Source organism: Cebus imitator, unplaced genomic scaffold (assembly GCF_001604975.1).
Source record: "Cebus imitator isolate Cc_AM_T3 unplaced genomic scaffold, Cebus_imitator-1.0 Scaffold281, whole genome shotgun sequence".
NCBI classification, from domain to species: Eukaryota; Metazoa; Chordata; class Mammalia; order Primates; family Cebidae; genus Cebus; species Cebus imitator.
This window is the reverse complement of record NW_016107596.1, coordinates 1,080,670-1,097,073: the sequence shown is the minus strand read 5'-3', so window position 1 is coordinate 1,097,073 and position 16,404 is coordinate 1,080,670. Positions and strand designations below refer to the sequence as shown.

Sequence of the window (16,404 nt, the reverse complement as noted above, 5' to 3'; positions counted from 1 at the left end):
AAAACCAATCAGAAAAATTCTCCCATAAAGCTAAAGTGATGAGTGAGAGTGACAGTGAGAGAGACAGAGACAGGATAAAAGGTTAAACCAGGAGACCTAGCAACAACCTAAGAGGAATCCCAGGAAGAACAAACTAAGAAAATGAGTATGAAGAAATAATTACAGAAATAATGAAAGAAAATTCCCTAGAATTGAAGCTTATAAAATTTCAGATAGAAAAGTCTCACTGAGACTGGGTGCAGTGACTCACATGAGTTAACCCAATTCTTTGGAAGACCAAGGTAGGAGGATGGCTTGAGCCCAGGAGTTTGCGACCAGCCTGGGCAATATGGTGAAACCTTGTTTCTACTAAAAATACAGAAACCAGTCAGGCATGGTGGTGTGTGCCTGTAGTCCCGGTTACTCAAGAGGTTGAGGTGGGAGAGTTGCTTGAGTTTGGGAGTTTGAGGTTGCAGGAAGCTGGGATTGCGCCACTGCACTCTGCCTGGGCAACTGAGCAAGGCCCTGTCTCAAAAACAAAAAAGAGGAAAGAAAAGAAAAAAGAAAAGTGAGAGAAAGAGAAAGGGAGAGAGAGAGAGAGGGAGGATGAATGAACCTAGCAAGTGCTTGAATAATTAATGGAAAACATATAAATAAAGAGGGAAAATTATTTCCACCCTAGAATTTGATATTTAGCCAATACTATCAATCAAAGGGAAGGTAGAATTTTCAGAGGTATAAAGTCTCAAAAATTTAACTACCTCACACCCTTTAAAAAGGTAATAAAAGACATACTTCACTAATATGAGAGGGTAAGCCATGGCAGAGGAAAATGCAAGACCCACAGAACCAAAAACTAGCACAGGGGAGGCAAAGGGAATTCTCGGGGTAATAATGAAAGGAAGGTGGAGGAGTGCAGCTGTGCAAGCTAGAAAACAACCAGTCGAGAAGGGAACAGGGCAGGGGGCTCCAGGAAAAATATTCCTATGAAAAACAAGAAACAAAAAATACCGATAATCTGTCTATAATGGGAAGAGTTTTACAGATCTGTCAGAGTTTGAGGATGAAAGAATGACCTAAGCAACTGAAAAAATAAGACAACTCCAGGATAAACAAAGTTGTATAGGAAAGGGAACTTCATAATACCACAGCTCATCAATAAAGAAAAAGCTGTTCACAATATAGTAAATACTGAATATTAACCTAACCAAAAATTATGAAACACCTTTATGTGAAGCATGAGGACATGAGGTAGGAGGGGAAGACAATGTGTGTGCTGAGTGCGTGTGTGTAAATGTGTGTATTGGTATGTGAATTGATGGGGCAGTGTAAGACGGTAAAAAAAAATCCTCATTTTCCAGGATGGCAAAAATAAAGAGAAAGATTGAAAAAAAATCAGGAAATAATAGTCAAAGTATATTATTTAGAACACTGAAGTGAATATCAGAAGAATCAGCTTTAGAGATGAAAGCAGCTGCCTCTGGTAAGTAAGGCTGAGAATGTAGAATGGTATACACAGGGAACTGCCCTTCTTGTTATAAAACTGACGTACCATTTGGCTTTTAAACCACGTGCATGCGTAAAATAAAAAACCTCCACCTGAACAAAATGTGGCAAAATCTGTTAAACCGCGTGGTGGGTATTCTCGAATTTCATATGTCACTCTCTATTCTTTTCTTATTTTAAAACTAATTCCTATTTCCATTTATTTTTTATTTTTTTGAGATGGAGTTTCACTCTTGTCCAGGCTGGAGTACAATGGCGCAATCTCAGCTCACCACAATCTCTGCCTCCTGGGTTCAAGCGATTCTCCTGCCTCAGCCTCCTGAGTAGCTGGGATAATAGGCATGTGCCACCACGCCTGGCTAATTTTGTATTTTTAGTGGAGACAGGGTTTCTCCATGTTGGTCAGGTTGGTCTCAAACTCCCTACCTCCAGTGATCCACCCGCCTCAGCCTCCCAAATGCTAGAATTACAGGTGTGAGCCACCATGCCTAGCCACTAATTTCTATTTTTTTTAATTCCCTTTTTAGCTCTAGAAATTCCGTTAATCTATTACTCATTACAATGTTTGTTGCCCCTATTATGTGGATGGCGAAGAGCAGAAACGAAGTAAAATACAGTGTTCTTTACATTAAAGAAAAAAAACCCTGCAGTTTTCATAGCTAAAAAACAAAAACAAAAAACCTTAAATCTAGATTACTTTTCTCCAAGGGATAATTTATTCGTTTATTATTATTTTTTATTTTGAGATAGGGTCTCACTCTGCTGCCCAGGCTAGAGTGCAATGGCGCAATCCTGGCTCACTGTAGCCTATAACTCCTGGACTCAAGCAATCCTCTCTCCTCAGCCTCCCAAGTACCTGGGACTACAGGTGCACACCAACAAACCCAGCTAATTTTTATACTTTTTGTAGAGACAGGCTATTGCCCTGTATCTACAAAACATGAGACCATGTTGCCTAAGCTGGTCTCAAACTCCTGGGTTCAAGTAATCTGCCCACATTGGCCTCCAGAAGTGCTGAGCTGAGGGTGCTAAGGCTGGGGGTATTGAGGCTGAGGTGAGCCAAGATCATGACAGTGTACTCCAGCCTGGGTGACAGAGTCAGACCCTGTCCCCAAAAAAGAAAAAGATAATAGACACCAAAATGTCAGTACAGTTACCTCTGGGGAGCTAAATGGGTCTGGGAATGGAATGAGAGTGATCTAAAAGTTTATTTTCATTAGTTTTGACTGGTAATTAACAGGCATAAGAACTCCCAATGGCAAAAAAGACACATGGTGAAAACAAGTCCCTCTCCCACTTCTGCCCCTAGTTCCCTTCTCCAAAGGCAGCCTCTTATTACTAGTCTCTGCTGCCTTTTAGCACTATTCGAGATATATAGAACCATATGTTCCCATATAGTACTTTTTAAACTATAAATATTCTCACATTAGTCATGTTGTTCTACACCTGACCTTCTTCCTGCAAATAGCTCTTGTCTTCGAAACAATGCAAGGCTATTTTCCACCTACAGTTTACCTCCAGCCGGCCTTGAGGATTCTCCTGTAGTATGCTGCCATAGAGCTCTCGAAAGTGGGCTATATTGGGCTTCACAATATTCAACACTTTTGTTTTATCCTCTCCAACCAGCATCCGAAAGTCACCTAGTAAAAACAAAGAGATAAACACATCTTCCATTAAGAATCCACACTCTGACCTATGAACGACAGTGACACTGCATGGGTTCACTCTGGCAGGATCCATCACCAAAACCTTGTTTTTCCTCCTCAAAACATGGACACTTTACCCAAGAAATGTCAGCACTTGTTTGGAGGAAAAGAGGGTCTCTCAAATCACAAAGCCCTTTATGTCAGTTAAATTAGAGTTACTTAGGTACACAAGGTAATCATAAGTGAGTGGCTAACATGTTTTAGTTTTTCCAATGCTGAAGATTCTGTACCTACAAACTCTCATCTTACGGGCTAAACTCTGCCTGTGGCCAATCAGGGAGACAGGAGCTGTGCACTACCACTATAGACTTGTCCTTGCCATTGCTTCCTCATTGTTGACCTGTTGAGGAGCTTTATGAATACAATTAATCTTATATTTTACAAGGGCAAAATAAGGCTTAAATGTTCTATAAGAGGACGTTTACATTTAAGATGAAATTGTAAACAGATATAACTTCTAAATTGCAAGTGATGAGAAATAAGAAATGTTACATTTGCCTATGGGATGAATTTAGCTGAAAAACAAATAATTCTGAAGGACAAAAGCATTTTTGAATCAAATGAAAAGTGCCCTGCCAGTGCCACTGATAATCATCAGCAAGATGGAGGAGAAAGGAATGATAAAAGTAGACACATTTGAGTGCGTGCCTACTGGGCTAATGTGAAATCAGAAGACGCCGGACAAACGCAGAACCTTCTGAGTCAAGCATGGTGAAAGCAATGTTGTGGAATCCTTTGTTGGACAGACAGCAAGTTGTCAGGGGGAGTGGAGAGGTGGCAAGTGTAGGCAGATACCCCAGCTGCTGAGGAATCCCCTGGGGCTAGGATGACGATATAATTTATCATCCAAACTAGGTCACTTTTGAGGGTGAAGGGAGCACTATAAATAATTACACTAGACAAGTATAAACTGAGCAAACCAGGACATATGGTTACCCTTGCCAATTTCTTTTTTCTGGAGAAGGGAAGGGATCATAGAGGTCATTACTTGCTACAATGGACTTTCCTAGTGCAAACTGTTGGCTTGTTTTAGAAAAAGTAAAAATACAAAGACGACCGACAATGTGTACTTCATTGAGTAAGGAATAACATATGCTGGGTTTTAAGCTTCAAAGGACCAACTGACACTACAGTTTGGTGGAATGCAACTGGAGGCTGCAGGCTTAGAAAAACAAGACTTCCAAAGAGCCTCCAGAACTTGACCTTGGTGAACAGGAGGTCTGACTGTTCAGGTGGGTGAGCAGAAGCGAGTCCCAGTCCTAACAACCTGCTCAAATATGGATGAACCTGTTTTTTTCAAGATCGTTTTGAAGGGAGAATTAGATAGTTAAAATTCAGAATCACTGCTAATAAGGAGGTCAAGAAGTCAGTCCTTTCACATATTGCTGTTGACAGCATAAACTGCTAAAATTCTTCTGGAAAACACTGAAGCAAGAAACCCCATCTCTGGAGCAAGCCTAAAGAAATAGGCGAAAAACACAAAGAGGTAATGTTTACTGAGCATCTGGTAAACACCAGCCACTATGCCAAGTGCTTTGTGATATTGCTTCACTTAATCCATATAGCCCTCCTTGCAGGTAGATAGGATTCTATCCCCATCCACATACAAGTCAGCGAAGACAGAGATTATGAAATCTGCTTAAGGTTTCCCAGGAAGTAAAAATACACCACATATATAAAATTGCTCACTGAAGCACAATTTACGATACTGAAGGCAACCCAAATGTCCAACAACGGGGGAATGAATGTGCTATGATGGCATACTGTTACTACCATGGAACAGCAATCACACACAATAAGATGGAAAGTGATCATTTAGTAATGTGCAGTAAGAAACAAACATACAAAAGTATAACAGGCAGGGCATGATGTCTCACATCTGTAGACCTAGCACTTTGGGAGGCCAGGGCCAGGGGATTGTTTGAGCTCAGGAGTTTGAGTCCAGCCTAGGCAACATAGTGAGATCCTGTCTCTATATAATTTTTTTTTAAGCATACCAAAACAAAACAAAAAACAAACTTTGTAAAAAGTGAGAAAACCAAGATCAAGGGACTATATAAAAATGCTTATTTTTGCTCTAATAAAATATACATTTATTGTATATTTATTTATTGTAGGTTTTTGCATGTGTGCTTTAATTTGCTATCGCATTTGGTCATGGCAAAGCTCCAAAAAGTAGATACTATTATTCTCAATTTTACAGATGAGGAGATGGAGGTGCAAAGATAATGTGCCCCAGGTCCAAATGCCTCTCAGTATTAAGGTAGTGACATTTTAGGTGATGATTTTACTCTATAATTTCCCTCTATTTCCCTCACTTCTATAATGTTGGCATATTACTTTCCAGCATTTTAAAACAAATTCATGGGATACACAGATGATGACTTGACGAATGTGAATGGAGTGGTGGTTAAGTTTCAACTGTGTAAATCCTTATGCGTATAAAAATGGATTCCACTAATCCTGAAGGGATGAAATGTCATCAAATTCTGACTCTAACAAGGCTGGCCCTGAAGTGAAAGAGCAGTTTCTAAAACTGTTGAGTTCAAAATATTTGTGTCATTCCTTCTTTCTGTACATTCCACAAACAAAAAGTTCCTCAATTTTAGAGTCACTTTCTCTGAGAGAAGGATTTCATTCTAAAATACCAAGGATTGTATTTTACAATCCAAATCCTCCCCATAAAAAAACAATTGCATACCATGATTAAAGGACCTAGAAAATACTCTAGGCTCTCAGAGAACAAGGACTGGGGCTTATTTATCTCTGTATCCCTAGCTCCTTGTGCAATGCCTGGCACAGGGAACATACACATCAATAAATGTGTGCAGAACTGAATTTCTCTCACTGCTATGCAGCTGAACTAGCTCAGCCACAGGGGATAGGAAGCAAACGGGCCTATGACTCATTTCTTCAGAACAAAATGAATAAAATCATGGGCACGGCATGAACCAGCATCTGATCATAATAATAAATTTGTCTTACCTTCGGAGATCTGTTTGCAACAAAATAACAGTAATGGATTAAAACTGACTGCTGACTTTATTTCATGCCTCTAGGCCTGCCAATACAGTACAATGGGCCTCCAAAAGGATAATTTCTCCTTGACCTTGAAATGATGCAAACTCCAAGGCCTGTAAACCACCTTGTAGTGGCCTTCCCTGTGATTCAGGCATGCAGGCAGTAGTAAGGGACCTCATTAAGGTGCGTGGACATGAAGGGCTGCATAGTATAGCAGGAAGGCCCTGGCTTTCAACTCTGGCAATGTCCCAGTGTGACTTAGTGATTTAAATTTTCTGAGTCAGCTTCCTTCTCTGTAAAATAGCTTAACCTTACAAAATTGCTTTCAGATTTAAATGAGTTAAAATTTAAAGGCAGTGGTCCCCAACCTTTTTGGCACCAGAACCAGGTTTTATGGAAGACAATTTTTCCATGGATGGGGGTCCAGGGGACAATGGTTACAGGATGACTCAAGCACATTACATTTTTTTTTTTTTTTTTTTTTGAGATGGAGTTTTGCTCTTGTTGCCCAGGCTGGAGTGCAATGGCGTGATCTCGGCTCACTGCAACCTCTGCCTCCCGGGTTCAAGCAATTCTCCTGCCTCAGTCTCCCTAGTAGCTAGAATTACAGGCGTGTGTCACCATGCCCAGCTAAGTTTCTCCATGTTGGTCAGGCTGGTCTCGAACCCCTGGCCTCAGGTGATCCACCTGCCTCAGCCTCCCAAAGTGCTAGGATTATAGACATGAGCCACCACAGCCAGTTTTTCTTTTTTCTTTTTTTTTTTTTTGAGATGGAGTCTCACTTTATCATCCAGGCTGTAGTGCAGTGGCACAGTCTCGGCTCACTGCAACCACCACCCCCAGGTTCAAATGATTCTCCTGCCTCAGCCTCCCAAGTAGCTGGTATTACAGGTGCCTGCCACTGCACCTGGCTAATTTTTGTATTTTTAGTAGAGATAGGGTTTCACCATCTTGGCCAGACTGGTCTTGAACTCCTGACCTCGTGATCCACCCACGCTGGCCTCCCAAGGCGTGAGCCACTGTGCCTGGCCACACATTATATTTATTGTGCACTTTATTTGTCATTATTACATTGTAATAATTAAATAATTATACATTATAATATATCATGAAAGAATTATACAACTCACCATAATGTAGAATCAGTGGGAGCCCTGAGATTATTTTCCTGCAACTAGACAGTCCCTCTGGGGGTGATGGGAGACAGTGACAGATCAGGCATTAGATTCTCATGAAAAGCCTGCAACCTAGATTCCTCAAATATGCAGTTCAAATAGGGATTGCACTCCTGTGAGAATCTAATGCCGCTGCTGATCTGACAGAAGGCAGAGCTCAGGCAGTAATTCAAGTGATGGAGACTGGCTGTAAATACAAATAGAGCTTGCCCACCACTCACCTCCCACTGTGTGTCCTGGTTCCTAACAGGGGGTTCCCAAGGGTTGGGGAACCCCATGTTAAGGTATTAGAGAATGCTTTAAGTAAAGTTTAAAGTAAGTAAGTAGTAAAGCAGATACTACTTATAATATGTATCTAGCGTGGGCAAAGGATGGAGGGTGGAGGAAGCACTGGGTCTTGAAGATAGTAATTACCGGCTAAGTTTTCTCCCTTTAAACTAATTGCAAGACTGCTGTCATTTCTGTTCAGTGAATATCTGAGTGGCTACAAAGTGGATACAAAATATCAGGAGCCCTGCTAAGCAATGGAAATCCAGGCTGAGCAACCCTAATCTTAACACTAGAAATGCAAAATGTCCCCAAACCTGAAACCTTTTGAGCAGTGGCGTAACACAAGTGGAAAATTCCACACCTGACCTCATGCAGTGGGTAACATATATGGTTAAAAATATCATATAAAATCACCTTCAGGTGATGTGTATGAGGCGTTTATGAAACATAAATGAACTTCATGATAGACTTGGGCCATCCCCAAGATATTTCATTATATGTGTACAAACATTCCAAAATCTGAAAAATTCCAAAATCCAAAACACTTCTGGCCCCAAGCACTTCAGATAAGGGAACTCAACCTGCCTTGATTTAGGCCCTACCTCAGGCAGCAAATGGTATGAAAAAAAGATCAATTCAGTGCAGGTTTTTATGCAGTGGTGTTTAAGGACTATAGCCCAAACTGGATATTGATATGGCAAAATAAAATTCACTTTCAGGACTGTTTTTTCAGATATAATTCACATACCATGTAATTCATCCATTAAAGTAAATAATTAAGCATTTTAAATTCTATTTACAAAGTTGTACAATCATCTCTCCAATCTAATATTAGAGTACTCCAGCCTCCCCACAAGAAACCCCATGCTCCTAAGTGATTACTCCCCATCCCCAGCCAGAATTGCAACATTGCCCAGTTCAGTGAATATTTGGGTGGCTACAAAGTACCAGGAGCTATGCTAGACAATGGAGATACAGGCTGGATCTAATCTACTTACTCCCTACAGATTTGCCTATTCTGGACATTTTATACACACTGAATCATACACTATGTGGGGTTATTTTTATGATTTTAGCAAAATGTTTTCAAGGTTCATTACACTGTAGCACTTATCAGTACTTCATTCCTGCTTGTGGCTAAATAATAATTCATTGTACAGATGCACCAATTTTATTTGTCCGTTTGTCGGTTGAAAGCATTTGTGCTGTTTCTACTTTTGGGCTATTCATTATGAATGATGCCACTGTGTACGAGTTTTTGTATGGACATAGGTTTTCATTTCTCATAGGTAGATATATAGGAGTAGAACTGCTGGGTCATATGGTAACTGTGTTTAACATTTGGAGGAACCACCAAATTTTTTTTCCAAAGCAGCTGTACCACTTTACAATCCTATCAGCAATATATGAGGGTCCCAATTTCTCCACATTCTCGACATGTGTTCTTGTCTTTTTTACTACAGCCATTGTGGCAGGTGTAGAATGGTGTCTCTGTGATTTGGATTGGCATTTCCCTAACACCTATGATGTGAACAACTTTTCATGTGCTTACTGGTCATTTGGATACCTTTTCTGAAGAAATGGCTATTCAAATCCTTCTCTTGTTTTAAATTGGATTGTCTTTTCCGGTTTTTTTGTTTGTTTGTTTTTGAGACAGAGTCTTGCTCTGGTGCTCAGGCTGGAGTGCGATGGCATGATCTTGGCTCACTGCAACCTCCACCTCCTGGTGTCAAGCTATTCTCCTACCTCAGCCTCCCAAGTAACTGGGATTACAGGCACATGCCACATCACCCAGCTAATTTCTTGTATTTTTAGTAGAGATGGTGTTTCACCATGTTGGCTAGATTGGTCTTGAACTCCTGACCTCAAGTGATCCATCCACCTTAGCCTCCCAAAGCGTTGGGATTACAGGTGTGAGCCACCACGCACGGCCTTTTCATTGTATTTTTAAAATTCTTTATATATTCTGGATAGTAGTCCCTTATCAGATACATGATTTTTAAATATTTTCTTCCATTTTGTTAGCTGTCTTTTCACTTTTTTAATTTTTTTTTTTGTGACAGCCTCACTCTGTCATCCAGACTGGAGTGCAGTACGATCTCAGCTCACTGCAACCTCTGCTTCCTGGATCCAAGCAATTCTCCTGCCTCAGCCTCCCTAGTAGCTGGGATTACAAGTGCATGCCACCATGCCCAGCTAATTTTTGTATTTTTAGTAGAGATGGGGGTTTCGCCATGTTGGCCAGATTGGTCTCGAACTCCTGACCTCGAGTGAGCTGCCCGCCTTGGCCTCCCAAAGTGTTGGGATTATAGGCATGAGCCACTGCGCCCAGGATTTCTTTTCTCAACTTTAGATAACACAAAAGTAGGGAGCAATAGGGAGGACTCAGGTTCACTATATTGGTTCAGGAATAAAGCAGTATAATCCATTCATGAAATATTTACTGAGCACCTAGTACAGGTCAGGTACTGCTGGAAGCATGCAAAGAGAAGGCGCAAAACAAGACAAAAATTCCTTCTCTCCACATCCTCAGTGGTGGAACAAAGACCAAAGATCAACCAACCAACAATAAGATACAGTGTGGCAGACTGTGGAAAGTGCTATGGGAAAAACAAAACCAGGGAAAGACACAGGGAGTGATGGAGTCACAGCGGGGGTCAGAAAAGGCCTCCATGATAAGCCAGAACTAAGGCCTACTGGTGGGAGGAGGTGAAGGTATGACCCAGTGGGTCCTGGAGGAGGAGTGACCCAAGCGTGAACCAGGAGTGACGTCCACCAGGACCTTTTGTAGAACAGTAAAGGGTTAAGAGGAAGCATTCCAGGATGAAGACTACCTGGGTTCAAATGCTGGCTGGGCACTTATAAGCTATGTGACCCACTTAACTAATTATTATTGCTCCCATTTTTTCATTTTGAGGATACTGATGGCCAGAGAAGTTAAGTGGCTTGCCTGGGCATCAGTATCCTCAAAATGAAAACAACTTTCAGATGGCTTCATCACCACGGAATAAATCTTACTAGCTTCCACTCCAGAGAAAATGCTTCTTTACTGGCTTCTACCAGAACCCAGAAATGGGGATGTTTCCTTACACTTTAGAGAGCTGGCACTCATCACTACTTTCTTTGCTCAAGAATCACTCAACTGGCAACTTCCTCACTGCTTTGTCTTATTCCTAGAAGTAGCTGAGGCTGTGTTCAGACAATCTCACAATGAAAGAAACCCATTCTCTCTCTCATAGGAAAGTGCCTGAAGGTGTTTTTCATTCCTTGAGGTCCTTAACTGGCCAGATGAAATGGGGTTGTCATGTTTCAATCCATCTATCTAAATACTCAGCTAATTTTTTTTCTTTTTTTAATTTAAGAAACAGGGTCTGGCTCTACTGCCCAAGCTGGAGTGCAGTGGCGTGATCATAATTCACTGCAGCCTGGAAGCTGGGATTACCGGTGTGAGCCACAGCCCCCAGCAGTTTTGACAGGTATTATTTGTCAATGTGTAACAAGTTTTATAATTCTTACAGGTGACAACATAATTCCACTCTGGAGAATACATCCAAAGAAGTCAGTGCCTCCTTTGCCCCTTCCCCAATCAAAGTAATCTGTACAAAGTGATTCACAGCAATGTTGTTAAAACAATGATAAATGCAGCTAACCTAAGTGTCCATCAATCACTGAATGACTGAGCAAATGAGTGTCTCAACCTGAGGAAAACCTATGTGACCAACAATAATACATAAAAATAATAATAACAGCAATTGTTTTCTGAGCACTGACAATCAATGAGATAAGATGCTAGAGGCAGCCACGTGCAGTGGCCCACACCTGTAATCCTAGCACTTTGGAAGGCCAAGGCGGGAGGATTGTTTGAGGTCAGGAGTTCAAGACCACCCAAGGCACATAGCGAGACCTTGTCTCTACACAAAATAAACAAAATTAGCCAGGTGTGGTGGTTTGCACCTGGTGTCCCAGCTACTTGGGAGTCTGAGGTGGGAGGGTTGCTTGGGCCCCAAAGGTCGAGGCTGCAGTGAGTGGTGATCTCACCACTGCACTCTAGCCTGGGCAACAGAATGAGACCTTGTCTCAAAAAAAAAAAAAAAAAAAAAAAAAAAAAAAAAAAAAAAAAAAAAAAAAAAAAAAAAAAAAAAAACGGTTTTGGAAGCTATTACATATATTATCTCACTGAATATTTCTTTGTGAGATAGTTATTTCTGTTTTACAAATAAGAAAACTGGGGGTTCAGAAAGGTTCAAGCTTGCATTTCAGGAAATAAAATTATAAAAAACAAATAAAACAACAAAAAAAGAAAGGTTCAAATACCTCTAGAAAGCTGGTATTCAAACTAGTCCACCATGTACCAAATGAGTGACCTTAGACAGGGAACCACTCTGGGCCTCAGTTTTTTCATCTGTAAAATGCAGCAATGACACAGCATTTAAATCAAATGGTTATTGTGAGGATTAAACTAGTTATCAAATTTAAAGTGCTGAGAGTAGTCCTTGGCACCCAATAATAAATGCCATTTTCCCTGCCATTAAGCCACAGACTTCAGTCACACCAATCTACTGCTTCCTCGCTAAACACGCCATATTCTTTCACATCCTTCTTGCCTTTTTCACATGCGTTGTTTTTCAACTCTACCACTGACTCACTGTGACTGCATGTTATTAATGTGAAGCTCCTTAGAGAAGAAATTCCATCTGCAGTTCTTTAGGGTGTAAGATGTTGATTTGCTTGATAAATATTAAACCAGGACCATTGCCTAAAATTAGCCATTTTAATAGTTTATACTTACATAACAAAATTCAAGGTGACCCTTTAAAATGTATTTGGGGCTCCTTTCCTGTTCATTTAAATGCTGACTTCTAAGAAAAACTAAAGGGTTAGCAAGCTTTATATACATTTATGTATTTTAGACACAAGACACAGTCTCACTGTGTCACCCAAGCTGGAATGCACTGGCATGATCTCAGCTCACTGCAACCTCCATCTCACTGGTTTAAGTGATTCTTCTGCCTCCACCTTGCAAGTAGCTGGGCTTACAGGCATGCACCACCACACCTGACTAATTTTCATATTTTTAGTAGAGATGGAGTTTCGCCATGTTAGCCAGGGTAGTCTTGAACTCCTGACCTAAAGTGATCTGCCTGCCTTGGCCTCCCAAATTGCTGGGATTACAGGGCCACCACACCTGGCTGGGTTAGAAAGCTTTCTTAAAAAAAAGAAAAAAAAGAGGAAAGGGTGGAGGAAAAATAATAAAAAATAAACACAAAGCTTTCTCCTTTCCAGTTTGCAGCCTCTCATACTTCACCCACTCTTTTCTCACCCATCATTTATAACAATACTGACCTCAGGGCAGTCAAAGTAGTCCTTAAATAATATATAAAATGTAAAGGACTATTATTGCTACAAGTAATACTAATAGACCTCGCCTCTGCCTGAGCAATTACTGGCAGAAGCTTGTCTAACAACGTGGACAGATATGGTTTCTCTGTCCCTTCTCCTGCCCCATCCCAGGAGAAATGTTGAACTTCACAGATTCAGGACTGTACATAATTATAATACACACACATACACGTATGTGTGTGTGTGTGTGTGTGTGTGTGTGTGTGTATAAAATCTCTCAACTGGAAAAAGATGGACAATATCAAAGTTATAAATAAAAATGAGATGAGTGGACAATATGAAATTTGGCATAAAGGAAGAAAATGTGCCTTTCAACACTTTGCCTAGGGTAGGTCTCATACCTATGAAAGAGATCTACCTGCAGAACCTATGTCATTTTCTACCCTCATTAGTCTTGTCTAGTTCCAGCAAAAATCAGCTAAAGATTGGTAGCAGCTTGAAGGCTAACTTAAGAGTCTTTAAAGAGGTGAAAGCAGCCAGGTCATTTGTAAATTTCCTTAGTCAACGTTCAGAATTTAGAGGGAACTCCCAGAATCCACCCAATGCTTCGATGATGTTGACTACAAAGGGAAAAAATGGAGGACTGGTAGTGGTAGGGGCGAGTAGAAAACAGTCCTCCATCTTCTCCCACCAAGTCAGCCTTCATAAAAGGCTTCTGTTCCATCTTTTTTTCACAGGGAAATATGGGGAGGGAATCACTCTAATAAAAGTGACTCCCTTTGCTCACACAGTGCATGTGGCCTGCTCATTCAGGCACAAGGCCATGCCACTCTTTTCCCCTATGTCTTTTATTGGAAGGCAGGGAGGCTGCCAGGTGAAGCTGGAAGCACCCAGAGAGCAAGGCTGCTTCCATGCCTTTCTCTCCAGTGTTGCAAATACAGTCACAGTAGATGAATTTTGAGAAGATGGAAGAATAAAACCTCTAAGGTCTCTTATGGCATTAAATTATCATGAAATCTTATCTGTCTATACTGGGATTCAGAGACTAAGTAAACATTGCTTTTGCAATGCTCTGAGCATAAAGTTCTTTGATTCATACTTAAAAAATGGGGAAAGATGATATTTATTTAAGATGGTGGTTTTTAAACCTTTAAAAAACTAGACCACTTGTTTCGTAAATGAAATCTTACACGGAACCTTACTATAGTAAACAGATGTGGTGCTCCTCTGGTTGCAGCAAGGGTGAGGGGCCAGGGACTCTACCCTCCTAGTTGCCTCAGTCTGGGACACCTGACATTTAAAATATGGATTATAAATTTGATACACGCATTGTATCAGTGTTTAGTTTCCTGAATTTGATGAACGTACTATGGTTATATAAGACTACGTCCTTATTCTTAGGAGACACAAACTCAAGTACGGTACATGGCCTAAGAGGGACATAATATGTGTGAACTACTCTCAAACAGTTTAGAAAAAAATATAGTTTGTTTACACATATGGAGAAAACAATGGTTCTCAAATTGGGACCCCTGGAGGGGCATCAGCATCCCTTGGGAACTTGTTTCTAGAAATACAAATTCATGGGCCCCACCTCAATCCTGCTAAATCAGTTGTCTGGGGTAGGGCCCAGGAGTGTGTGTTTTAACCTGAGACTTCCTGGTTTTTCAGACACATGCTAAAGTTTGAAAACCACTGATAGAGAAATGAGAAAACAAATATGGTGAAATGTTAAAACTGTCAAATCTGGGAAAAGGGCCTAAGGGAGTTTTCTGTATTATTCTTGAAACTTTTTTTTTGTAAATTTGAAATTACTTCAAAATAAAAATTAACAATAAAAGTACCCTGGGACAATAAGCACAGAAATGTGGAGAAGGGATGTGGGAGGCAGGGAGGCAAATCAGGAGGTTAGTGCAGGAACCATGCATGAGGTGATACGATTTACGACTAAGACTGTAGCAGCTCCAGTCCCGAGTGAGAACAGGATATCTGCAGCCTTCAAACAACAAATCTCCTCCTTGCAGAACATCTGGGCAGCAACCACACTAACCTGAATAGGAGAGTCCGGCAATCTCTATGAAGAGGTCTTCTTCAGAAAAGCTTTCCGGGAGCATGAGGAAAGCAGCAGTCACAGCACTCTTTAGATTTCTGTCAAGGGCTGATCTAAGAGTTATATCCTCGTTCATTGTGACAATTTTCACCTGAAAGAAGCAGAACATTGAAAAGAAAAATTTCAGAAATGAAGTATTGCTCAAGCATGAAGTATTGCTCAAGTATTGTTCCAGTATTACACATGCACTGGAACTGTCCCAAACTCTTCCCACTGAAGATCCTGGAATATTGGTTCAGGTGACACAAAATTGTTCCTCTAATAGTAATCCCAGAATCTCCTTGTTTTATGCCAAAGTCAAAGAAATCATGACACAGGAAAGGATCAAAATGCCAAAAAAAACCACCCAAATACTCTTCTTAAACAAGGAAACGCATCATAGGTTTTGAAAAAGAGTAAAAGTCCTTTGCAAACTTAATTTTTAAATTTTATAATCTCATTGTCATCACTTAATTTTTTAGTTGACAGAGGCATTTTACCTCTTTATTTAGACTTCATCTGTAATCTTGAACCATATCTAACATAGGAAGTTCATGCTCTATTTCATGATTTCTAGTTACATTGATTTTGAACTTGACTAAGGAAAAATGAAAGAAAATTAGCTACAGTAGAAAAAGAATGGGTTTTAGAGGTAGATATGGGCTCACGTTCAGATACTTACTAGCTATGTGAGTTTGGGCAAATGATTTGCATCAAAGAACAGTCACAAAGATTGACTACAATAATAAACGTGAAGTGTCTAGAATACTAGCAACTGCTTTGCTCGATAAGAAGAATTTTTCTCAACACAGAGCAGAAGCTGCCATTTGAGACTTTCTGCAAATCCATTAAAATACAAACAGTAACTTAGGTTTGGTGGCTCATACCTATAATCTCAGCAATTTGGGAGGCCAAAGCAGGGGGATCAAGAGACCAGCCTGAGCAACATAGTGAGACCCCATCTCTAGAAAACAAAAACAAGAAACCCCAAAACCTAGCCAGGCATAGGGATGCACATGTGTGGTTCCCAGGTACTCAGGAGGCTGAGGTAGGAAGACAGTTTCAGTCCAGGTGGTTGAGGCTGCAGTGAGCCATGATCACAACACTGCGGTCCAACCTAAAGGACACAGTGAGACCCTGTCTCAAAAAGAAAAGAAAAAAAAAATACTAAGAGCTCCAGTCTCTTCTGAGATTTTTAAAGACTGCACTGGGCCGGGCGCGGTGGCTCAAGCCTGTAATCCCAGCACTTTGGGAGGCCGAGGCGGGTGGATCACGAGGTCAAGAGATCAAGACCATCCTGGTCAACATGGTGAAACCC

At 40.7% G+C, this 16,404-nt stretch overlaps 1 protein-coding gene across 7 annotated transcripts in view; it reads right to left on the bottom strand.

The window, feature by feature from the left end:
- The window catches only part of TAMM41 (TAM41 mitochondrial translocator assembly and maintenance homolog), a 59,055-nt gene that overhangs the window by 26,924 nt on the left and 15,727 nt on the right, over positions 1-16,404 (bottom strand). For all 7 annotated transcript variants that reach the window (XR_001817291.1, XR_001817292.2, XM_017501458.1 and 4 more), the window contains exons 4-5: positions 15,048-15,198; positions 3,001-3,125 (exon numbers count right to left, since the gene is read on the bottom strand). Coding sequence is in view for 5 of the 7 variants with exons in the window: in XM_017501458.1 (XP_017356947.1) it covers positions 3,001-3,125; positions 15,048-15,198 (276 nt within the window). In the remaining 2 variants the exon portion in view is untranslated. The remainder of the gene's footprint in view (positions 1-3,000; positions 3,126-15,047; positions 15,199-16,404) is intronic.